The sequence below is a fragment of the Podarcis pityusensis genome, assembly GCF_964106645.2.
Source record: "Podarcis pityusensis genome assembly, chromosome: 1".
Classification (NCBI taxonomy): domain Eukaryota; kingdom Metazoa; phylum Chordata; class Lepidosauria; order Squamata; family Lacertidae; genus Podarcis; species Podarcis pityusensis.
The window spans coordinates 89,069,586-89,088,930 of NC_138028.1; the positions used below are offsets into that span (position 1 = coordinate 89,069,586).

At 45.2% G+C, this 19,345-nt stretch overlaps 1 protein-coding gene across 16 annotated transcripts in view; it reads left to right on the forward strand.

Annotated features, from left to right (window-relative positions):
* Positions 1–11,807: 11,807 nt before the first annotated feature.
* Positions 11,808–19,345, forward strand: part of BIN1 (bridging integrator 1) — a 116,277-nt gene continuing 108,739 nt past the window's right edge. For 4 of the 16 annotated variants that reach the window (XM_081007181.1, XM_081007184.1, XM_081007183.1 and 1 more), the window contains exon 1: positions 11,810–12,048. In XM_081007181.1, coding sequence (XP_080863307.1) covers positions 11,968–12,048 — 81 coding nt within the window. In that variant the 5' untranslated portion in view covers positions 11,810–11,967. Of the gene's footprint in view, positions 12,049–19,345 lie in introns of all 16 variants that reach the window. The other 12 variants (XM_081007171.1, XM_081007179.1, XM_081007186.1 and 9 more) reach the window with 6 other exon arrangements.

Below are 19,345 nucleotides of genomic sequence, written 5' to 3' on the forward strand. Positions count from 1 at the left end.
ATTTTCTTCTTGTTGCTGTTTTCACTATTTTAGTTTATCTAGCACAGTTCTGCCATAAACAAATGCTTCTTTTTCACCAATAATCACAATACGTTGGTTTTACTAGACCATTTTTGGGTCTCACTATGCTTTGTTGCAGGCTGGCTCCTGTTCAGTCTCTCCCCCCCCCCCCCGCCCACATTTCCTTTAAAAAGGAAAGAAGTAGAGGATAGAGAGAGGAATATAAATCACCCTTCTTACTGCTTAGGAGCAGTATGATTCATAATGTTATCAGAGGTGTTATTGAAATGCATACTAGTTGAAGAGGAACAACTAACTGTGAAGAAGAAGTGAGGATAAATCTCTACACCTCTTGACCAACCAATATGGTTTCACATTATCATGCACCAAGCATCTCATTTAGCCCCGAGTTTTTCCTTTATTTGTGCTGTCTTCACCATACTGTGAACATGTGTTCTGGGTCCACCTCTGGAAAATGGCAGACTTCCTCATGGCTCACAAGGTGGTGGTGGTGGTGGGGATGGGGATCAACTGAAAGCCACCTGCAAGTAAAAAGCAAAAAAAATCCACATCTCTCCTGCTTGTGGTGGTGTTTGAAATTCAGCAACCTGACAGAGTGGTTTCAAGCCATCCCTCTGCAAACAGGAGACTACCGGCACAGGGCAGTTTTAAGAAGGGAGAGATTTGATAGTGCATATGTGGCGTACTGTCTGTAGTTTCAAAGGCTGGTTCAGTCCACACCTTCAAAGATGAAAGGACCTACTGTGTAGGTTTCCTACCATCTTGATCCATACCTTCAAAGTTCATCAGGTGAAATTCAGCAAGGGGCCAGGACTGACCCATTGGGCATAGGTTCCCCCACCCCTGGTTTAAAACATTTCTGTCAGTCAAGAGCACCACAAATCAACAAGAAAGAGAACCATCATCAGCTGTAATGATTGATGTATAAAGTGAACGGATTAGCAAATTAAAGCTCACTTTCACCTTACAGCCTTGCTACGTTATCTTTGCCAGGTATCTATAAATCCAGATGAGAAGTCACATGCCTCTGGCTACTGGGAATCCCAAAAACTGGCATAGATTTTACTGATTAAATTGTACCACTGCAGTTTATAAGTACGTATGGAAAACTGAATGGACTGAAATCTCGCAACAACTTTAGGATCCTCCATTGTGGTGGCTGCATTAGGTCTGCCTGTTTGTGCCCTTGATTACTTTCCAGGCATGATACTTTTGTCATTTGCTATGCACAAAATGATGAAGCATGTGCCCAGGTGAATTTCCCAGCATCTAGTTCATTTGTGGTTTCCTCCCTTTTCTCTTGCTTTCTTGTTGGGCAACAGTGGCACAGCCTGGTTGTTGCAGTTATTTTCAGGACTTGACATGAGTCCTATTTTTGTATAGTATGAATTTTTATTTGCCCAACTGGAAAAAGGTGTATTTAACAAAATCCTGCTCCTGAGGCTATGAGTGCAGTTGAAAAATAAGTGTGTATCAATGTGCACTAATATTCTGTGAGCAATTCAATTGCCTGAATCAAATCAAAGACATTTTGCTGTATAGAACCAAAACACCACCAGATGGTGCTATTTTTTTGCAATAGTCTGCCTATATTGACTTTCATATGTATTCCAGCAGGGTGGTGGATGAGACAGTGGGGGAAATGCTTACTTTGAAATAAAAGCTTGAAAACTTGGCTCAGGTGGTTCAGAAAGTTCCATTTAGAAAGTCCAGAGAAACTAGATTTATTGACTGGTTGAAAGATTATCTCAAATAACTGCTTCCTGCTATGGGGGGGGGGGTGATGGAAGGGGAGGGGGGGTACAGTGACTTGGATCTGTCATCAAGATTGTTCATTGCTTTCCAGTCATAAACAGGACATCTCAAGTACAGTGGTACCTCGGGTTAAGAACTTAATTTGTTCTGGAGGTCTGTTCTTAAGCTGAAACTGTTCTTAACCTGAAGCACCACTTTAGCTAACAGGGCCTCCCGCTGCTGCCACGTCGCTACTGCCTGATTTCTGTTCTCATCCTGAAGCAAAGTTCTTAACCCGAGATACTATTTCTGGGTTAGCGGAGTCTGTAACCTGAAGTGTATGTAACCTGAAGTGTCTGTTACCTGAGGTACCACTGTACTCCTTGAGATGAAAAATAAAAATACTGTAAATACCTGTCTGATTCCCATCTATCAAAACACTTAGAAAATTCAAGGCTGGGGGAAGTTGGTCATAATGAAGTGACTCTTGGTTTTGTAGGAACAGACAACACTCATTTTGATGTTGAAGAAGTAAGCTATGATATCTATACCCACCCAACACTGTTCAGATGTTTCAGGAGTGTGCTGACTTGGTTTTCTTCTCACACATACTGAACCGGTCCCACCCATAAAATAATTTGAAGCCATGCAGGTTATACATCACAAAGGCAATAGTGAATGCTACAATGTACAGCTGCAACAGTGAACACATGCCAATGAATGAAAAAAGAGGGCTGTGTGTGGGGTATGTGTGTGTGTTCACACGCACCATCCACCGGGCTGTTCAAATCATACACAAGGATACATTTTTCAAAGAAGCAGATACTTCCAGCTTGGAAAAAGAGTAACGTGAGATGGAAGCCACATTGGATTATGTTTCACGCATTCAGGATTCTTACTATGAACTGGTTCACTATGAATGCAAGATAAGAGTGTTATGAAAAATATTTCTGTCACAAAAGTGAATTGCAGTGCAGACAACTGTGTTAATGTCAATGCAAATATATTTGATGAATAGTATGTGCTCTTCTTCTTCTTCTTCTTCTTCTTCTTCTTCTTCTTCTTCTTCTCATTTAATTTATATATCGCCCTATACCTGGAGGTCTCCGGGGGGTTCACAGAACAAAATCAAAATATAACAGCACAAAATATATAATCAAAATGAAAACAACAACCCAATAGCCTCTCCCCTGAAAAAAGCACACATTTTAAAAGGGCATAGGATGTAAATCAGGTCACCCGAAGGCCTGGTTAAAAAGGAATGTTGTTTTGCCTGGATCCTAAAGGTGTATAATGAAGGTGCCAGGCAAACTTCTCTGGGGAGAGCATTCCACAGACAGGAACCACTGCAGAGAAGTTACCTGATGTCACACTGGTATCTGGAGATTAAGTGCTTTGAAGCCAAGATTTAATATACTGTGTAGGGCTTTCCAAGAGTCCTGTGTAGTGCTTTAAACTGCCCAAGCCTTGGGCCTTACCACTCATCAGCCAAAACCTGCTTTCCCTTGCCAATGCAAAACTGGGAATGCACATTGAGGCATTGGCAGCCACATCTCTACCTCCTCAAACCTGACATGATATGATGTGGTCTGTAGAGAATTGCCATACTTAAGTTTGTGTTGCACCTACAGTACATGCTAGTGTAAATAAGAATCTGTAGACTGGCAAGCTTTTCAGGTCAGATCAATGTATTTGTACAGCTTTGCAGTGCTGACACCTCTTGAGGTCAAGCAAAACAAAATACCTTTCCATGACTATTGTAGCCTATGTAAACAATTCTTGCAGAGCACATTTTATATTTTTTCAAAGTTTAGATAATAGAATTACAGTGGCAAATATGGGAAAGTTGGGAAAGTATTTACCAATTCATCCTTGTCAGCACTAAAGGACTTTTTCCTTTTAGCATACAAGGAATGTTAAATTATCTGTAGCTGTGATCACCGCCTGGAGGAGGCTAATTAACTTTTGGCAGAATCTAGAGTCTGATGATGATGATCTTATGCAGCCTCATTCTTTGACTGCCTTTTGCTATCTTAATCTTATAAATCTCGTTTGATTAGGCCCTGAAGTTAAGCTGCCTTATGGCAACAGTTTGTTTGTCAGAGAGCTCTTCTCTAAGAATTTGGTTATCAGTTCTTCACTTGATTTTGAAAATGCCGCAAGATTAGCTCACATTGTAGCATGCTTTTCTGATCAGGCTCCCAGTTGCTAGCCTAGTAGCAGTAGACAACGCTAGTAGCTTATATGTATATAAGAATAGGCTAGGATGCAAAAAGGAAATACAGCCTTGTCCTGCCACTTCAGTGATCTCTTTGCCCATTCATTCTTCCCAGCTTGCTCAAAAGTGCCTTTGCACTTTAGGAAGCTCTAAAGGGCTAATTCATACGTTTGCTTTGCTATGTAGCTAATGTTTTCCTAACAATGTGTAGTCATTTCTGGAAGCAGATAGTCTCCTGTTTAGGCTGTTAAAGCATGAAAACTCTAAGCTAGTAGGCCAAAGACAAACATCAGATATCACCTAGGTTTTGCCTTATCAGCGTGTCACTTGATTGACCCCATACAATAATTATCTCAGGAATGAAGCTGGCTAGGCAGCCCTGGAAGATAAAAGACCATTTACGCATCCCAAACTCATCCCAGAAACTTCCTGGGAGCAGTTATGCCATTGGTGGGGCTTATCTGCAACCCCTTCTTGCTGGAATTGCCCATGAATCAATGGTGTGAATTAGCAACAGTGCTGATTCCAGGTTCTGATTTCTGATCTCCTCCTGATTGCCTTCTGTGCCCTCTCTCACCCTTTCCCCTCAAAGGAGAGAGATGAGGCTTCTTGGCTCAGCAGCAGACCAGATGGGAATGAGGGTGTGAGTTTTATTGTGAAGAAGAGGAGCTGCCAGTCAACACAGAAGTGTCTCCAAGAGCTTCTGTTTTTCCTCTCTCTCACCTCATTCCAATTCTTTTTGTTCCTGCCTTCACTCTCCGTAACATGCATGCACACACAAGGAACTGCTGCCACAGACACCAATCCAGTTAAACACTGGTATGGTCAGAGGGTGCGCTGCAGTACTGAGGCCCACCGGGGGTCCCCAGTCTAGAATTCTGGAAACAATATGCTTGTCCAGATAAAATTTCAAAATGCTAAAATTTTGGTGATCCAAACATTTCATTATTGCTTTTATATCCACTCTGTGTACATTTTTTTAAAAGCCAACAGCAGCAGCAATTGATGGTATTCTATAACCTTTGGGCAGCTTGAGATATTTAGCCTCAAAGTTTGTGGAGCACTCAAGACCAGAAATAGTCATGCATTTGGTGATATCGGTCTAACATATATATATATAATCAGGCGGCAATGAATGATTGAAAAATGAAGAAAAAAATTACTGCCACATATAATCATTATAGTCACTGGTTGCCACCGCTCACTGTATATTGCCATTGCATAAAAATTGAAGTAAATCTGAAATGAATTAATTTATCCAGATTCACCAAAATTCTGAACACTGAGAAGATGCAAAGACAGTGATAAAATGTTCGCGCACCAGTATTTGAAACTAACCTGAAATATGGCAGTGTGCTAAAGATTGCATGCCTCTCTTGCTGGAATGAATCTTACACTGTTGTCTCTCTCCCTTAGTTACTCTGAATAGCACCAATCACCTGTTCAGCAGAGAGGCGAGGACAGCTACATTTGCAAGTCATTGATTGGTGCTATTCACTGTAACTAAGGCTGTGAGCACATTATCCTTCACTCTGGCTCCAGGGCAGTTTGAAGCAGAGTACTGCGTACATGCCAGTAGCCACAATTTATATGCACCCTGTAGTTTCTGGAGGAATACAACTTCTATCTGATTTAAAAACATCAGCTGTGGTTAAGCTGAGATGTGTGCATTTGAGGCAGCAGTTGTGTATGCTCAGATGGCAGCTTTACTGAATAGGAGTTTGGTGTGGGGAAACAAATCAGGGATTGCACATTGGGTGAAGACAACCCCGGTGTCTCTCTGGTCTGCAAAGCAATGTAAAAAAGTGCGGGGGCGGGGGGGCTGACGGACAACATCACTGCATTTTAAGGTGTTGATATATACACAGGTTGCCCCTCTACATCTGCAAAACTTGCCTGGGGAATTGCACATGCACCAGCCATTTCCACAAGCACTTCTCTATTTAGTGAGGAATATGAAGGCACAGATCTCTTTCTGTGTGTATATGGACCCTAGCTTGCTCAGGGCAAGTCTAGAAATTCTCAGCAACTGTCCTGCGAACAACCAGGTAATCGAGAAACATGGGATTGATGGATGCTGCTGCCCATTCTTAATATAATCTTTTAAAACATTGTCTCTGTTCCTGTTCCTGCCCTTCCAGAACGATTTGTCACTGAGATAGATGAATCACCATTCTTCTTTTGCTAGTCAGATTCTATTCCATTAGCATAAGAACATAAGAATAGCCCTGATGCATCAGGCCAGTTGCCCATCTAGTCCAGCATCCTGTTTGCACTGTGGCCAACCAAATGCCCATAGGAAACCCACAAGAAGGACTTGACTGCAACATTGCTCTCCTTCTCCTGTGGTTTCCAACAATGGGTATAGTCATCCTGGACAGTAGCTATTGATAGGCTTCTCCTCGAAATCCTCTTTTAAAGCTTTCCAAGTTGGTGGTCATCACTGCCTTTTGTGGGAGTGAATTTCACAGTTCAGTTATATGCTGTGTACACCCTCTTGCCCTTGTTATTTTAATTTTGCTATTGGATATTTAAAATGAGAGGCCTGGTTCCGGCATACCAAATTCGAAACGAAAACAAGAATTGGGACAGTCAATAAAAATAAATTGGTATGAGCTGATTATCATTGCTGGCAGAGCATTTTTCTGCTATGTAGATTACGAATAGTCTAGGAAGTTAGGCCTGATGATTCTGCAGTGGGTTAAGAGCTTATCTCCTGATAGGTGTGGAATCTCAGCATTCCAGCCAGAGCTTGAAGAGGATACTTCCATCTGTTAAGGCATGGGTAGGCAAACTAAGGCCCCGGGGCCAGATCCGGCCCAATTGCCTTTTAAATCCTGCCCGCGGATGGTCCAGGAATCAGCGTGTTTTTACATGAGTAGAATGTGTCCTTTTGTTTAAAATGCATCTCTGGGTTATTTGTGGGACATAGGAATTCGTTCATTCCCCCCCCCCCAAAAAAAAATATAGTCTGGCCTCCCACAGGTCTGAGGGACAGTGGACCAGCCCGCTGCTGGAAAAGTTTGCTGACCTCTGAGTTAAGGAGTGGGGACCAGATATAAAGCGCGAGGGAGGCTGTGTTTGAATGAGGCAGGCAGCCTGCAATCCTAACCCAATTTACATGGAAGTACAGTAAGCACCAATCAATTCAACAGGACTTCTGAATAGGCATGGTGCTAGGGTTGCACTGTAAGCAACTGTGAGCTAACCTACAATTTAATTTGGGGAGGGAATGCTATTAATGTCCCATTGAAAGGCTATCTTTAATATTTTATTGGGAGGGGGTTCATTTCAGGACTGCACCAGAACCAAAATGGCTTGAAATAGAAACAAATGTACCCTACTTTCTCACCTCCAACGATTAGAATTTCTCCCCACCAAAATTTATCAACCAAAGGGTCAGTTTTTAATGTATTTATCCAATGCATAGTACATACACAAACAAAACCATTAGAATGGATATAACATGAAAAAATTTGCACATTGGCACATGACTAATAAAAATTAGGAAATGGCTGTATTTACGTACTGTACGTTTTGCTTATTTATTGTGCATTGGGGCTGATCCTATTAGTCAAATGGAAGTGGTAGCCTTGGGCAGATGATTTTGGGTGACAAATTGTTTGTTACTTTATTTACTACTTTATTTTTACTTCTAGGGAGGGAGAGAGCAATGAGATTATCTGTCTCAGGTGCCAAAATAACTTGGTCAGTCTTGGGTATAATGCCTCTGACTTTGGCAGGGCTGGAGAGCATTTGCTGTTCCACCTCAGGCAGCAGAATGTTTTGAGCTGGCCCTGTTGGGCATATAAAACTAACAATCCAAACTAATTATAATATTCAAGCACCTCAATCTTTGTTGTTTAGTCGTTTAGTTGTGTACCTCAATCTAGTCAGGGGTATATCTGGAGTTGGATGAGGAACTGCACTCACAAAGAGATGCTGGATACGGGGACAAATATAGGAAGACGCCTTCACCCCGGTATGGCTTCCGTTTATCACATACACAGCCCAACAAGACAACGATAAGAATCCACCAACAGCATACGAATCAATATGGCTAACCTGATCCTAAACATCCACCCACCCCACTCACTCATGAAAACAAGGTTCACCACAACCAATCACAAATGAACAACCACACCCTAGGCCAACCCTGACCTCTCTCACCACCAAAGGAACACAAGCAAATAGTAAAGAGAACCTGCACAAGTGACGCTGACACAAACCCCACACATGCACTAAGTAGAATAGAAGCATTGCCACCCGACCCCACTCACCATTTCCCCCTTTCTTCCTAATGTAACGCTAATGTCTCAACAAATGAAACTGATCTGTAGAAAATGTAACTTGAAAAAAGAGACATTGCACATACTTTTGTAAACCAAGAAATTGTTAATAAAGGACTTCCGGGTTGGCGCCATCGCCGAATGGCGGACTCCCTCCGAGTTCTGGAGGGAGCCTGCTCGGCAGGGGCTGGGTCCTACCGCACCGGCGATGCGGGGACCCTTAAAAACCACGGCCACGGAGGCCGTGGACATGGAGACTCGGCTGGCACCGCTAGCGCCCTCCCGACTCGTGAAGGAGCCTTTTTAAAGGCTACGGATCGGGTGCCGGGGAGAAGCGTGGTGCTTTGAGTCCTCTGCTATCCCTGCCGAGCGAAGCCGCATGCCATCCGGTGGAGAGCGCTGACTTCTTCCATTGAAAATTCGGACTTCTTAACAACAACCCGTGAGTAATTTGGAAACCGGGTTCAAAAGGAGAAAAAAAGAATTTTTTTTTCGGATTGGACACGAGCGGGGGGGGATCCAAAAAGGAAGTCAGTCCCCCCCCCTATTGTAAACCTTCCAAAACAAGGATGGGGAAACCAAGGTCCAAAAAGATTTGTATTGCTGATAAAAACTAAGAATTCCACGATGGGGAACTACAAGAACTGTGCTGGAGGAAGAATTGAGGGAAAAGGGAAACGTAACCCCCCCCCCTGGGAACCGGGGTGATTGAAGAGAGAGCCTGGTGAAAAGAGTCGGAGATTTTGACAGCTGTCAAAGTAGCTGTCAAAGTCGGAAAGCAGAGAGGATTTTATTATGAGAACTTTGCTGGTTAAAATTTGTTACAATTTGCTATAACCCGTTAAAACTTGGATACAAAATGGCGAAAACATGGATAACAATCGGACTTTTGGACTAGAGAAAACAAAGTTACAACAATCCCCCTAGAGGAGTTTCGGGACATTACAAAGATGGTCGTAAGTGGAAAAATACCATTGGAATTTTACAGGACTGGTTATCTTCTGGGAAAGCTGCAAAACGGAAATAATATTTTGTCTACAGGGTGTTCAGCTAAAGGAGACAATAGAATTTTCTATTGAAGAAAGGAAGGGACTGAACGCAAGTTTTTGTTCCTGAATAACAATAATCCCTGCAGAGTTACTAAACTTCTGAATTAGAACGTTTTAGCAGCGGAACAAGAGGAAATTGGACTACAACTTGGAAAGAACAATGGGGGGAGTTTTATTAAAGATTTGAAGTTAAATGTTTTAAAAAAATAACTATAAAAAGAAAAAGCCAGCAAGGAGTTGGGGGAAATAGGTGATTTATGGACTTTAAGAATTCCAGGCAGATAACATGGTTTGGTGGTCAGGGGGAAATTAAACCGGGGACAGGGGGGGGGAGAACTAAAATCCAAAGGCTTGTCAACTTTTTTTTTCTGAATTGGCTCTTTTTCATCTATTATACTTTTCATTTCTTATTTCTTATATTTCTATTGTGTGGGGTGTCCTTATTATTAAAAAAAGGGAAATTGTGGAATGAAAATGGGGTGGGCCCTGGGGAGAGAACTTTTGTTTTTTTATTAAGGGTATTGATGAGGAGTGTATAAATTTTAAATTCGAATAATGGTCTAAACAAATTAAGTTTCAATTAGAACTGAGAGCTTGTGGAGCCAACAATATGAAAGTGGAATATGGTAGGGGTGGGGGAAGGGGGGAGTCCCGGAAAGTGGATGTATGAAAATAAGGCTTTGAATGTACTTTAATCTTTACTTTCTGTATTTTTGAAAATTTTAATAAATATCATTTAAAAAAAAAAAAAAGAAATTGTTAATAAAAATACATTAAAAACAAACAAACAAACAGATGCTGGATATGTAATTCCCTTTTTGACCAAGCTGCCTGGGCTAATTGGTACAAATACTGATTTATTTATTTATTTAGACAGGGCTATGTGTCCATGACTGTGGCAGGTCTGTGTCTATTTGATCAATCTATCAGTTAAAGCACTAATAGTACAATGAGTGTGATTTTTGTACCTTAGGTGATTTTTTTTCAAGAAAATGGTGTGTGTATGTGTGTGTTTGTATAATCACAAAAGGATGGTGGAACGGTGGTCCATTTCTAACTCCAATTCAAGTTGTTAATATTAGTGTAAAGATAAAGGGACCCCTGACCGTTAAGTCCAGTCGCGGACGACTCTGGGGTTGCGGCGCTCATCTCGCTTTACTGGCCGAAGGAGCTGGCGTTTGTCCGCAGGCAGTTTCCGGGTCATATGACCAGCATAACTAAACCACTTCTGGCGCAAGTACTTGAAATTATTGAAATGAGTCTGTAAGTGACTGTGGAGGCCAATTCTGGGTCCACATGTCCTTCCACAGTGGGGACATTGGTTTCCAGGCGGGAGTTGATCACCAACCTGGTTTTTAATTCAGTGGGGGAGACTCAGTTTCTGGTGTCTTTAGTAAATGCAGACTATGGGGCTACCACAGAGCAGGCCCTTCTTGGTCATAGTGTTCCTTATGTTGGTTTCATTCAGGCATCAGCTAAAGGTGAATTTATTCATGCAGGTCTTCAGAACACAGGGGGAAGGACTTTGCCTATTTTATCGCTGACTGTTTTATTGCATTTTAATGTGTATTTGTGATTTTTGAACCATGATCATAATGACGTTTTGTGTGTTGCATTTATCTGGTTGACCACTGTGAGAACAGGATACTGGGTCATTGGTCTGAATCCAGCAGCTTGGAAGTTATGTTATCTCAGATGTGTGCGAGATGCCTGTGGTTATTCAGGAATGAATGGAAGTTATTTTGTACATTATCAGAGGTTCTCTGTTCAGTGACCCTGGCGCCAAACACAGATGCCAATTCTTGTCAAATAAACCTTAAGTAAAAAAAGGTGCCCAGTTGTCTCTGCCATCTCTCCTTAACCATGGTTGTCATTCCCACTCTGTTAGGATTTTAATATCCTTAGAGCAAAGAGCCATTTGCCTTTTCCCCTACCTTGCAGGCAAAGTATTATGTGATTGCATCACCATCATCCAACATTCATGTATTATTATTAAGATTATCTCCAGATTCCTTTTAAGAAGTCTGCCAAGCGGCAGGTGCATTTAATTTCAGCCAGAGAAATGCACATTGCTCTAGGGGAAGAGGAGAATAATAAAAACGCAGGATATTTGATAAAGTTCAAAGATGATGAGGGCCACTGGGATTTCATCGTAAAACTGCAGCACCCAGAGGAATCAAAGACTTGACATTCATGCATCGTGCGTTTCTATCTTTGAACACAGCAAAAATTAAAAAGTTGCCGAAAAAGGTGAAACCATGTGACTTAACCCTCATCCTTGCAGAAAGCAAATGGGGCAATAATCATTGTACATCTATTTATTTTTCAAATCACGATGCCCATAGGCTTCTCCTCCATGCTTAGCCTACGTTTATTGGCTCCTAAGCTTAAGTTGATTGCTTCTTCGTTTGCTCTCGCTAGGCTCCCGTCCTCGTCCTGCTCCCGAGCAGGGCGCGCTGTCCCTTTAAGAGGCCGCCGCGCCTGGGCTGCACTGTCTCTTTAAAAGGCTGTATCCTGCGGGTCCCCGGCTCTTGAAGAGGGCTATGGCCATTGTTTCGCTCCTGCTCTTTCCCCTCTTCCTCCGGGTCTGATCAATTTAACCACCACCACCGCACAGCTTTAAGACATCTACATATATTTTTAAAAGGACAGCAAGATGGCTGAGATGGGCAAGGGAGTCACCGCAGGGAAAATCGCCAGCAATATGCAGAAGAAGCTCACCCGGGCCCAGGAGAAGGTATGGGGAGAGCGCGGGGCGGAAAAGGCAAGGGGCTGGGCCGGCGAGCCGGGCGTCGCGTCTGCGGTTCCCCGGGGCGCTGATGGGGCTTCATGGGTGCGGGGAGAGGGAAAAGGGTCGACAGTACAAGGAGCAGGGTGGGCGGCTGCGCCTTGGCGAGAGTGGCGCAATGCAATTCAGTGGGGCGTCCTTCTCTCCCCTGGTCTCCTGGAAGTGCTGTCCCTTCGGAGGATCCCTGGTGCGCCTTGACAGCTCGGCCACGTCTCCTCCTTGCCCGTCACCCCCGCGCTACTTTTTTGGGGTGCCCACGCTGCGAGACCCTCCGGGGTGGGCTTGGGAAGGAGAGGAGCGCGCGGAGCAGGGCAATGCAGTCTTCGCTCCTGGCTCGTAGGCTGCTTCGGAAGTGGAAGTCCGGCTGCCTTCAACACGAGGGCTTCAAATCACAGCCTCAGAAGCGCAACATGGGGCCTGGGATAGCAGACAACTCCTACGAGCCGAGGACCCTTCTGCCCCTCCTAAAATATTTGAGGGGGCTGCCCCCCAAGTTGATGGCCATTGCCATTCAAATGGTGTGCGTGTGCCGTGTCTTGTAATCGATTATGTGGGGCGCTGCTTACCTCCCCCCCCCGAATATTTTATTCAAGTTGGCACCCCTGGCCTGGGTCGTGGGAAGAGGGGTGGAGAGAGAGAGATCGGCAAAGGGTGTAGGATGGTGGCTCGGCTTATTTTGGAGACTCTGCCCAGTTGGTGAAGCCGAGGGGAAGGTTATTAGGGGCAAAGGCATTATGGCGTATGGGATGGAAGGGAAACTCGACCTCTCCATGGGATGATGTCCCTCTGTTCTCTCCCAACCCCGTAATCTCTCCTATATTGGCGTGTCTGTAAGGTGTCCCTCAGCCTCGATCCGCTTCCTTTCCAGCGCTGCAAGCGGGACAGGTCTGCTATAGGGCGAAAGCGACGCGCGATGTGCGTGCGGACACACCGCTGCTATTTTTAGCGGCGAAGGTCAGCGAAGGAAAGCACGAGAAAACCCACCGCCACTACCGGGGGTTTGGCCCGAAGCCCGGACGAGATGGCGAGGCCTTGGGATGGGATTCTGGGCGGACGGATCGACTGGCTCTCGATAGGGAAGGGCGCGCTTTGCGGTTGCCCCCTGGCGGGGGTCCATGGCGCCCACTTTACGCCTGCAATAAGATGCATTTGTGTTGGGAGAGGCTTCGCGTCCCAAAGACCGCACAGGGTTAAAACCCACCTCGAATAGGGAAAGGAAATGGGGGGGGGGGGTCCCGGGGAGTTGGAAATCCGCTCTGCAACGTCAGAGGAGATGTGGACGAGATTCCTCCCTTTACGCACGCGTGAGATGTCCGCCTCCCCCCCCCCCGCCTCCCCCAGGTTAAGATGCTTCAGATGCAGCTCCTTCACCTGCAAAGGGCAAGGACAGCAGTGGGCCGTTTCCTCTTCTGCCTGCCTAACAGAACACGGAGAGCTCAGCCCGGATTCCCCAGCCCCCCCCCCTCTGTGCTTGGAGATCTCCCTGCTGTCCCCGTGGGCAGCTCTCGCAGTCTCTCCATCTCCCTCTCTCTTGAACGCATGCGGGGGGAAGAGCAAGGCAGGCGGGCGCTGTGGCTGGCCTTGGATCTGGCTGGCTCTTCTCCCCTAATCCACTCCTGTCTCTCTATCCCCCCCCCGCCGCTTTGCTGTGGCCACTTTTCCCGATTGACAGGCGCGCATAGGTCAGGCTGCTGCGAGAGCGGGCTTGTGTCGAAAGCGGCTTTCTGGAGTGGCTCGGCGGGAGATTAGGGCTGCCTGCCTGCAGTTCCATCCGAGAGAGACACACAGAGGGCTCTGCGTGGGTCAGGTGCCATCAGAGGCGGCTAGGATTGGGGGAGATGAAAGCCTCTGCCCCCCCCCTCTCTCTGGTCGTGTGGAAGAGACCGCAGGCGTGCTGCATAAGGCGTGGAGAGGCGGAGGAAGTGCTGCTGCGCGCCACGCTTCTTTACCGGATTACTCGCTGGGTTTGGAGACACAGATTGCCTTTCGCTTGCCTTCTTGCTCAGGGTCTGACTGGCCTGCTGCCAGACTGCCTTCCCCACAGCAACAGCAACCCCCGAAGCTCATTATTATTGCTTTTCTGTGGGATTGCTGCTTCGCACCTGTGGGCCTATTCCAACATAGTATCATAGATCTATAGAGCTGGAAGGGACCCCAGGGTCATCTGTTCCGACCCCCAGCAATGCAGAAATCTTTTGCCCAGCGATCCTGAGATTAAGCGTTTCAGGCTCTACTGAATGAGCTATCCCAGCAAGCCCATGGAAAACATAATTCCAAAAGTGATCCCTTGTACTTGCCGGATGGCATTTTTTCACCATAGTAGCCTCATTCCACACACTTTAGGATTAAGTCGCTGGAGGATGAAGTAAGCATCTAGAACAATTTCTCTTACTATTGCACTTTCTGCCTGACCACTGGGACAATGTTTCTCTCTCTTTGCCCCCAGCATTTTGTTGCTTGCCAACCTTCTAAGCTTGGTCTGCTTTGGGACCTCCTGTGCCTTCCCCATCACATCAAGCACCAGTTACCTTTTCAGTACCTGACCGTGCAGGGATTCTCCATGTGCCCCTGGGGGTGGTCCAGTGTTGAAAGTGTCCTCTTTCTTAGAGGAACTCCAGGTTAGGGTGGTTAAAGGAGCCAGTCCTGGCAGGAAGGCAGGAGGGAAGTTTTCTAGGGCTAGGAGGGAGACAACAAGCAGAAGCAGATTGCTTGCTGAGTTCCCACTCCAGGTTCCATCTCTCTCTTCCAGTCACTAACTCTGCCCTGATACTACTGGGATCAGGACTTCATTTTCTAGAAGAGGACCAGAGGGGAAAGAAGCACATACTCAAAACCTAGAGAGGGAGCCTCCATCAGCTGGTGCTTGACTTTTGACCCCTGTGGTTGCAAGACCTCCAGCAATCTTGACACCTTCCTTTGGAGGTGTCTTGCACACCTGCCCCTCTGCAAGGGGGCTTGGCCCAATGTGCGAGAATCCAGGCGTAGGAGGGGAGGTTCTATTTCAGCCTTGCCTAGCTGATGATGGTTGGGGTAAAGTTTCTAAATGAGGTAGGTCTATTTACAGCAGAGCCCTTTTGCCTGTGTGGCAAGTTGCTATGCAGCGCAAAGTGTCACCTTACGCTCAGAAAGCAAGACATGGCTGCTGCACTGCTCCGGAGCAGTTTGGAGCAAATATTTCATGATTTGCCGTGGAGAAATTTTATCTGGATCAAGCAAGGGGATAGCATTCTGTCTTATTTTACTTGTCCCCTTTCTCCTGTTCAAATACGCAATTCCCTTTCTTTCTTTCTTTCTTTCTTAGGGGACAATTATCACCACAGTTTAAGTCCATAGCCTGCATAGCCTGAAGAAGAGCTTTTCTAAAATCTTTATTCAATAGACAACTGGCTGTTATTATTGTTGCTTTTTTATTGTTCTGGCTTTTATAGTTGTAAGACATTACATAGTGTCACACTTAAGTGAATTCTTTCTGTGAGTGGCTTATTTCAAGGGTAACATAATTTACAGTTTAAACACACAAAATGTAACTTTGTTGTTGTTAGAAAGAACTCTGACTTCTGAAATGGATAATATGTAGCATTTTCTGTTACAGTATCATACCAAAGCCAAAATATCTTTTAAAAATTCAAATTACCAGAAGTTTCTCTTTCTTAACAAAATTACTAGAATTAGACACAAATTAGAAAGAGAAGCTATTTTTTTTTATTTACTTAAAAAAAACAATATTTGGATAGGGAGAAGGAACTTCACCCTGTGCTTTGCAGCAAGGCTGGATTCTCCATATCTCCCAAATGATACCCCATATTTTAGAAGTATGTAGCCTGTGGTCTCAATTAGCCTGCCACAAATAAAGAAATTGTGCATGCATCCTATTAGCCTTTCAGAACCAATATTAGTATGACTAAAGGGGATGGATTCAAAAAAAGAAAACCTTACCAGGAAAATGACATGGTGATGGAAACAGAGGCTTACCTACCTAAACTCCCATGACCCTTGGCAAGGAGCTGTATTGGCACCCCATTATCAGTGCCCCTCTGTCCTTTGTGCCAGCTGACTGGGGAGGAGCCTCCACAGGGCTTCTGCAACAGCCCATGCCAGTCACCGGATTCGTCTGCCCAGAGGAGACTGAGTGCCTCGCCCGGCCACACAAAGCAGCAGAGGAATGGCCCAGGGAGTGTATGGATGGGCTGGTGGGCTTCTAGCCACCCTGAGGCAGAGTGGAGAGGCATGATTTTTGTACCTCCCTGGGCCTGCCCCCTTGGTGGGTCCCAACCTGACCAACCCTTGGGTGGAAAAGATGGGAGGAGCGGGCACTGCTTCATTTTGTAACTAGAACACAAAGAAGGAGCAACTTGCCCTGCCTTGCAACTTGTCTTCTTCCTATTGACTAAACAGCTGCTTCCCTGGAATCTGTGGCTGATACAGTCAGGTGGCCATGTGACAAACCCGACAATAGTTTTCCTAAGGCTGACGTTAGCAGGGAGCAAATCCTCCCAGCCAAGTGCCAAATATGGGAGTCCATAGTGCTGTTTATGGTTGAAAAGCAGTGTGCGTGGGTTTGTGCTTAATTCATCATTTAAAAATCAATCTTAACTTGCTGTCCCTACTTATTCAGTGGTGAGGATGCAAGGACATGCACATACTACTGAATGAACATGACCCTTACCAGGTAACTGCAGTATCGAGGTGGGGGTGGGGACCCCTGGAAGCTGTGAACTCTGGTACTGGAAACAGGATTTTGGGATTCAGCCTTCATATACTGTGGCAACAGTGCTTTTGGAGTGGATGCCCTGTTTGGACTTTCCCAAACAAAGTCATGGACTTATTTCTGGTGCTCTCTCTATCGCTCTCTCTTTAATGGCTAGAGATATGAAACATAACGTTGTTGTGTGTTTTGGGAATAAGACAATAAAGCCTCTGGGTGCAGGCTCAGGGTAACTGTGAGTAAAGATTTCTGACAGGTGGTAGGTGGTTTTCCCCCCATTATTAAAGTGATCTGTGTAACATATGTTAGATGTCTCTGCTATATTTATCCTGTAGACAGGTGTCCACTATCAGTAATTCACAGATGGTTAGTCAAGAACCTTGTGGGAACCCAAGGCTGCCTGCAATGGATGCCTGCATTTTGCAGGCAATGTGACACAAGGGAAATGTGAATTATGGGAAACGCAATCGTGAAAAAAGTATGCATGGCACAAAATGGAAATCTTCTGCTGTTGGTGTCAGTGCATCCTGGAAAACTACTCTGGAGGAACCGCCAGAATAGTGCCAGAAGTGTTGCTGTGGGAGGATAAATTTGTTAAGATCACTTCTCCCCTTCCTGCAGTGGGCTCCTCTCTTGGATCTCAGTCCACTCCCTGAAAGGCAATGCTGGATCCCACCCCATGGGTATCATTGATCTCCTTGACAAAAGCAGACTTAAAATCTGTGTCAATTTAGTTGCAGAGCAATCTTGCAGATATTGTTACATACCAAGATGATTACACTGAGCTAGATCGTTAGGATCTTTCCTGGGTTTGAACCTGGAGTCTTTCCTAGTCCTACTGAGAAATATCAAGGATTGACCCTGGAACCTTTTGCATGCAGGACATCCTCCAGTGTGCTATGGTCTTTCTCCCAGTGAGAAGATTCCTCATTCCTCAGTCAGAAGATCATTAATAGAAGATAAGCATCACTGGGAAATGCACCACCACAATCAGTCTTCACTGATCTGTGTACATCTGTGGGGGGAATGCATCTGTTCTCCTGTAGGGGAGAATTGGGATCCATGATGTGGGCTGTCTCCGCCCCTCTCACCACTGGCAGGAAGTTAAGATTTTGAGGAATACATTGGGGGCAAGACACCCCCCCAACTCCATTTCTATTTCCTGCCTTCATCATTGGTAAGAGGTTTCTCGCCTGCTCTAGGCATGGTAAAAGAAAAAGGCGAAAACGCCATATTGGAAGGGATTCCCCCTTCTGTTCTCTTGCTTTGTCTTTGCTTACTAGATCCTCTTTCAGCTCCCTTCTGCTTTCCGTACAAGGTTTTCGTTCTCTCTCTCTCTCTCTCTCTCTCTCTCTCTCTCTCTCTCTCTCTCTCTTCCTCTCAGATCCATTTTTCTTTCTAGACCCTTTCCCTCGCCTGGGCCTACAGCCCTTTGGAAGTCTTGGACTTCTGTGCTTGGGAGGGAAGCCTAGGAAAAGGCTGAAACATGGCAGAATGGGCCCACTTTTCAGGAGGAGAGCCTTTTCTGGGAGATGGAGCTTTCTGCTAACTCGTCAGAGGGATCTGTGTGGGGAACCAGTGTTCTGCCCAGACACTGAGATCCTGCACCAAGGGCCTTTTGGCGGTTCCCTCACTGCGAGAAGTGAGAATAAAAAAAAATCCTTCCAGTAGCACCTTTAAGACCAACTAAGTTAGTTCTTGGTATGAGCTTTCGTGTGCAAGCACACTTCTTCAGATACACTGAAACAGAAGTTGCCAGATCCTTCTATATAGTGAGAAGGTGGGGAGGGGTATTACTCAGAAGGGTGGTGGGAATGGGAGATTGGCAGATAGCTGGGATGAGCCTGCTGACGACTCTTAACGACTGTAATGGGTCTTACAGGAAAAGGCAAGGGGTGAGAAGGTGAGAAATGGCTTAGTCATGTATAATGGGATAAGAATCCAATGTCTTTGTTCAAACCAGGTTTCTCCATGGTTTTAAGTTTGGTAATGAGTTGCAATTCAGCAGCTTCTCTTTCCAGTCTATTTCTGAAATTCCTTTGTAGTAAAACAGCTACTTTGAGATCTTGTATAGAATGTCCTGGGAGATTAAAGTGTTCTCCTACTGGTTTCTCTGTTTTGTGATTCTTGATGTCAGATTTATGTCCATTTATTCTTTGGCGTAAGGTTTGGCCTGTTTGTCCAATATAGAGAGCTGAAGGACACTGTTGGCATTTGATGCCATACACAATGTTAGATGATGAGCAATTGAATAGTCCCGAGATGGTATGTGTGATGTTGTTGGGGCCAGTAATGGTGTTGTCCGGGTGTATGTGGCAGCAAAGTTGGCATCTGGGTTTATTGCAGGCTCTGGTGCCAGTGTCCGTGTTAAGTCTGGTTGTAGTATTATTGTGGGTTAGGAGTTGTTTAAGATTGGGTGGCTGTCTGTAGGCAAGAAGTGAGGTTACAGGAAACCAGGCAGAGGGCCTTCTCGGTAGTGGCGCCTGCCCTGTGGAACGCCCTCCCACCAGATGTCAAAGAAATAAACAACTATTGGACTTT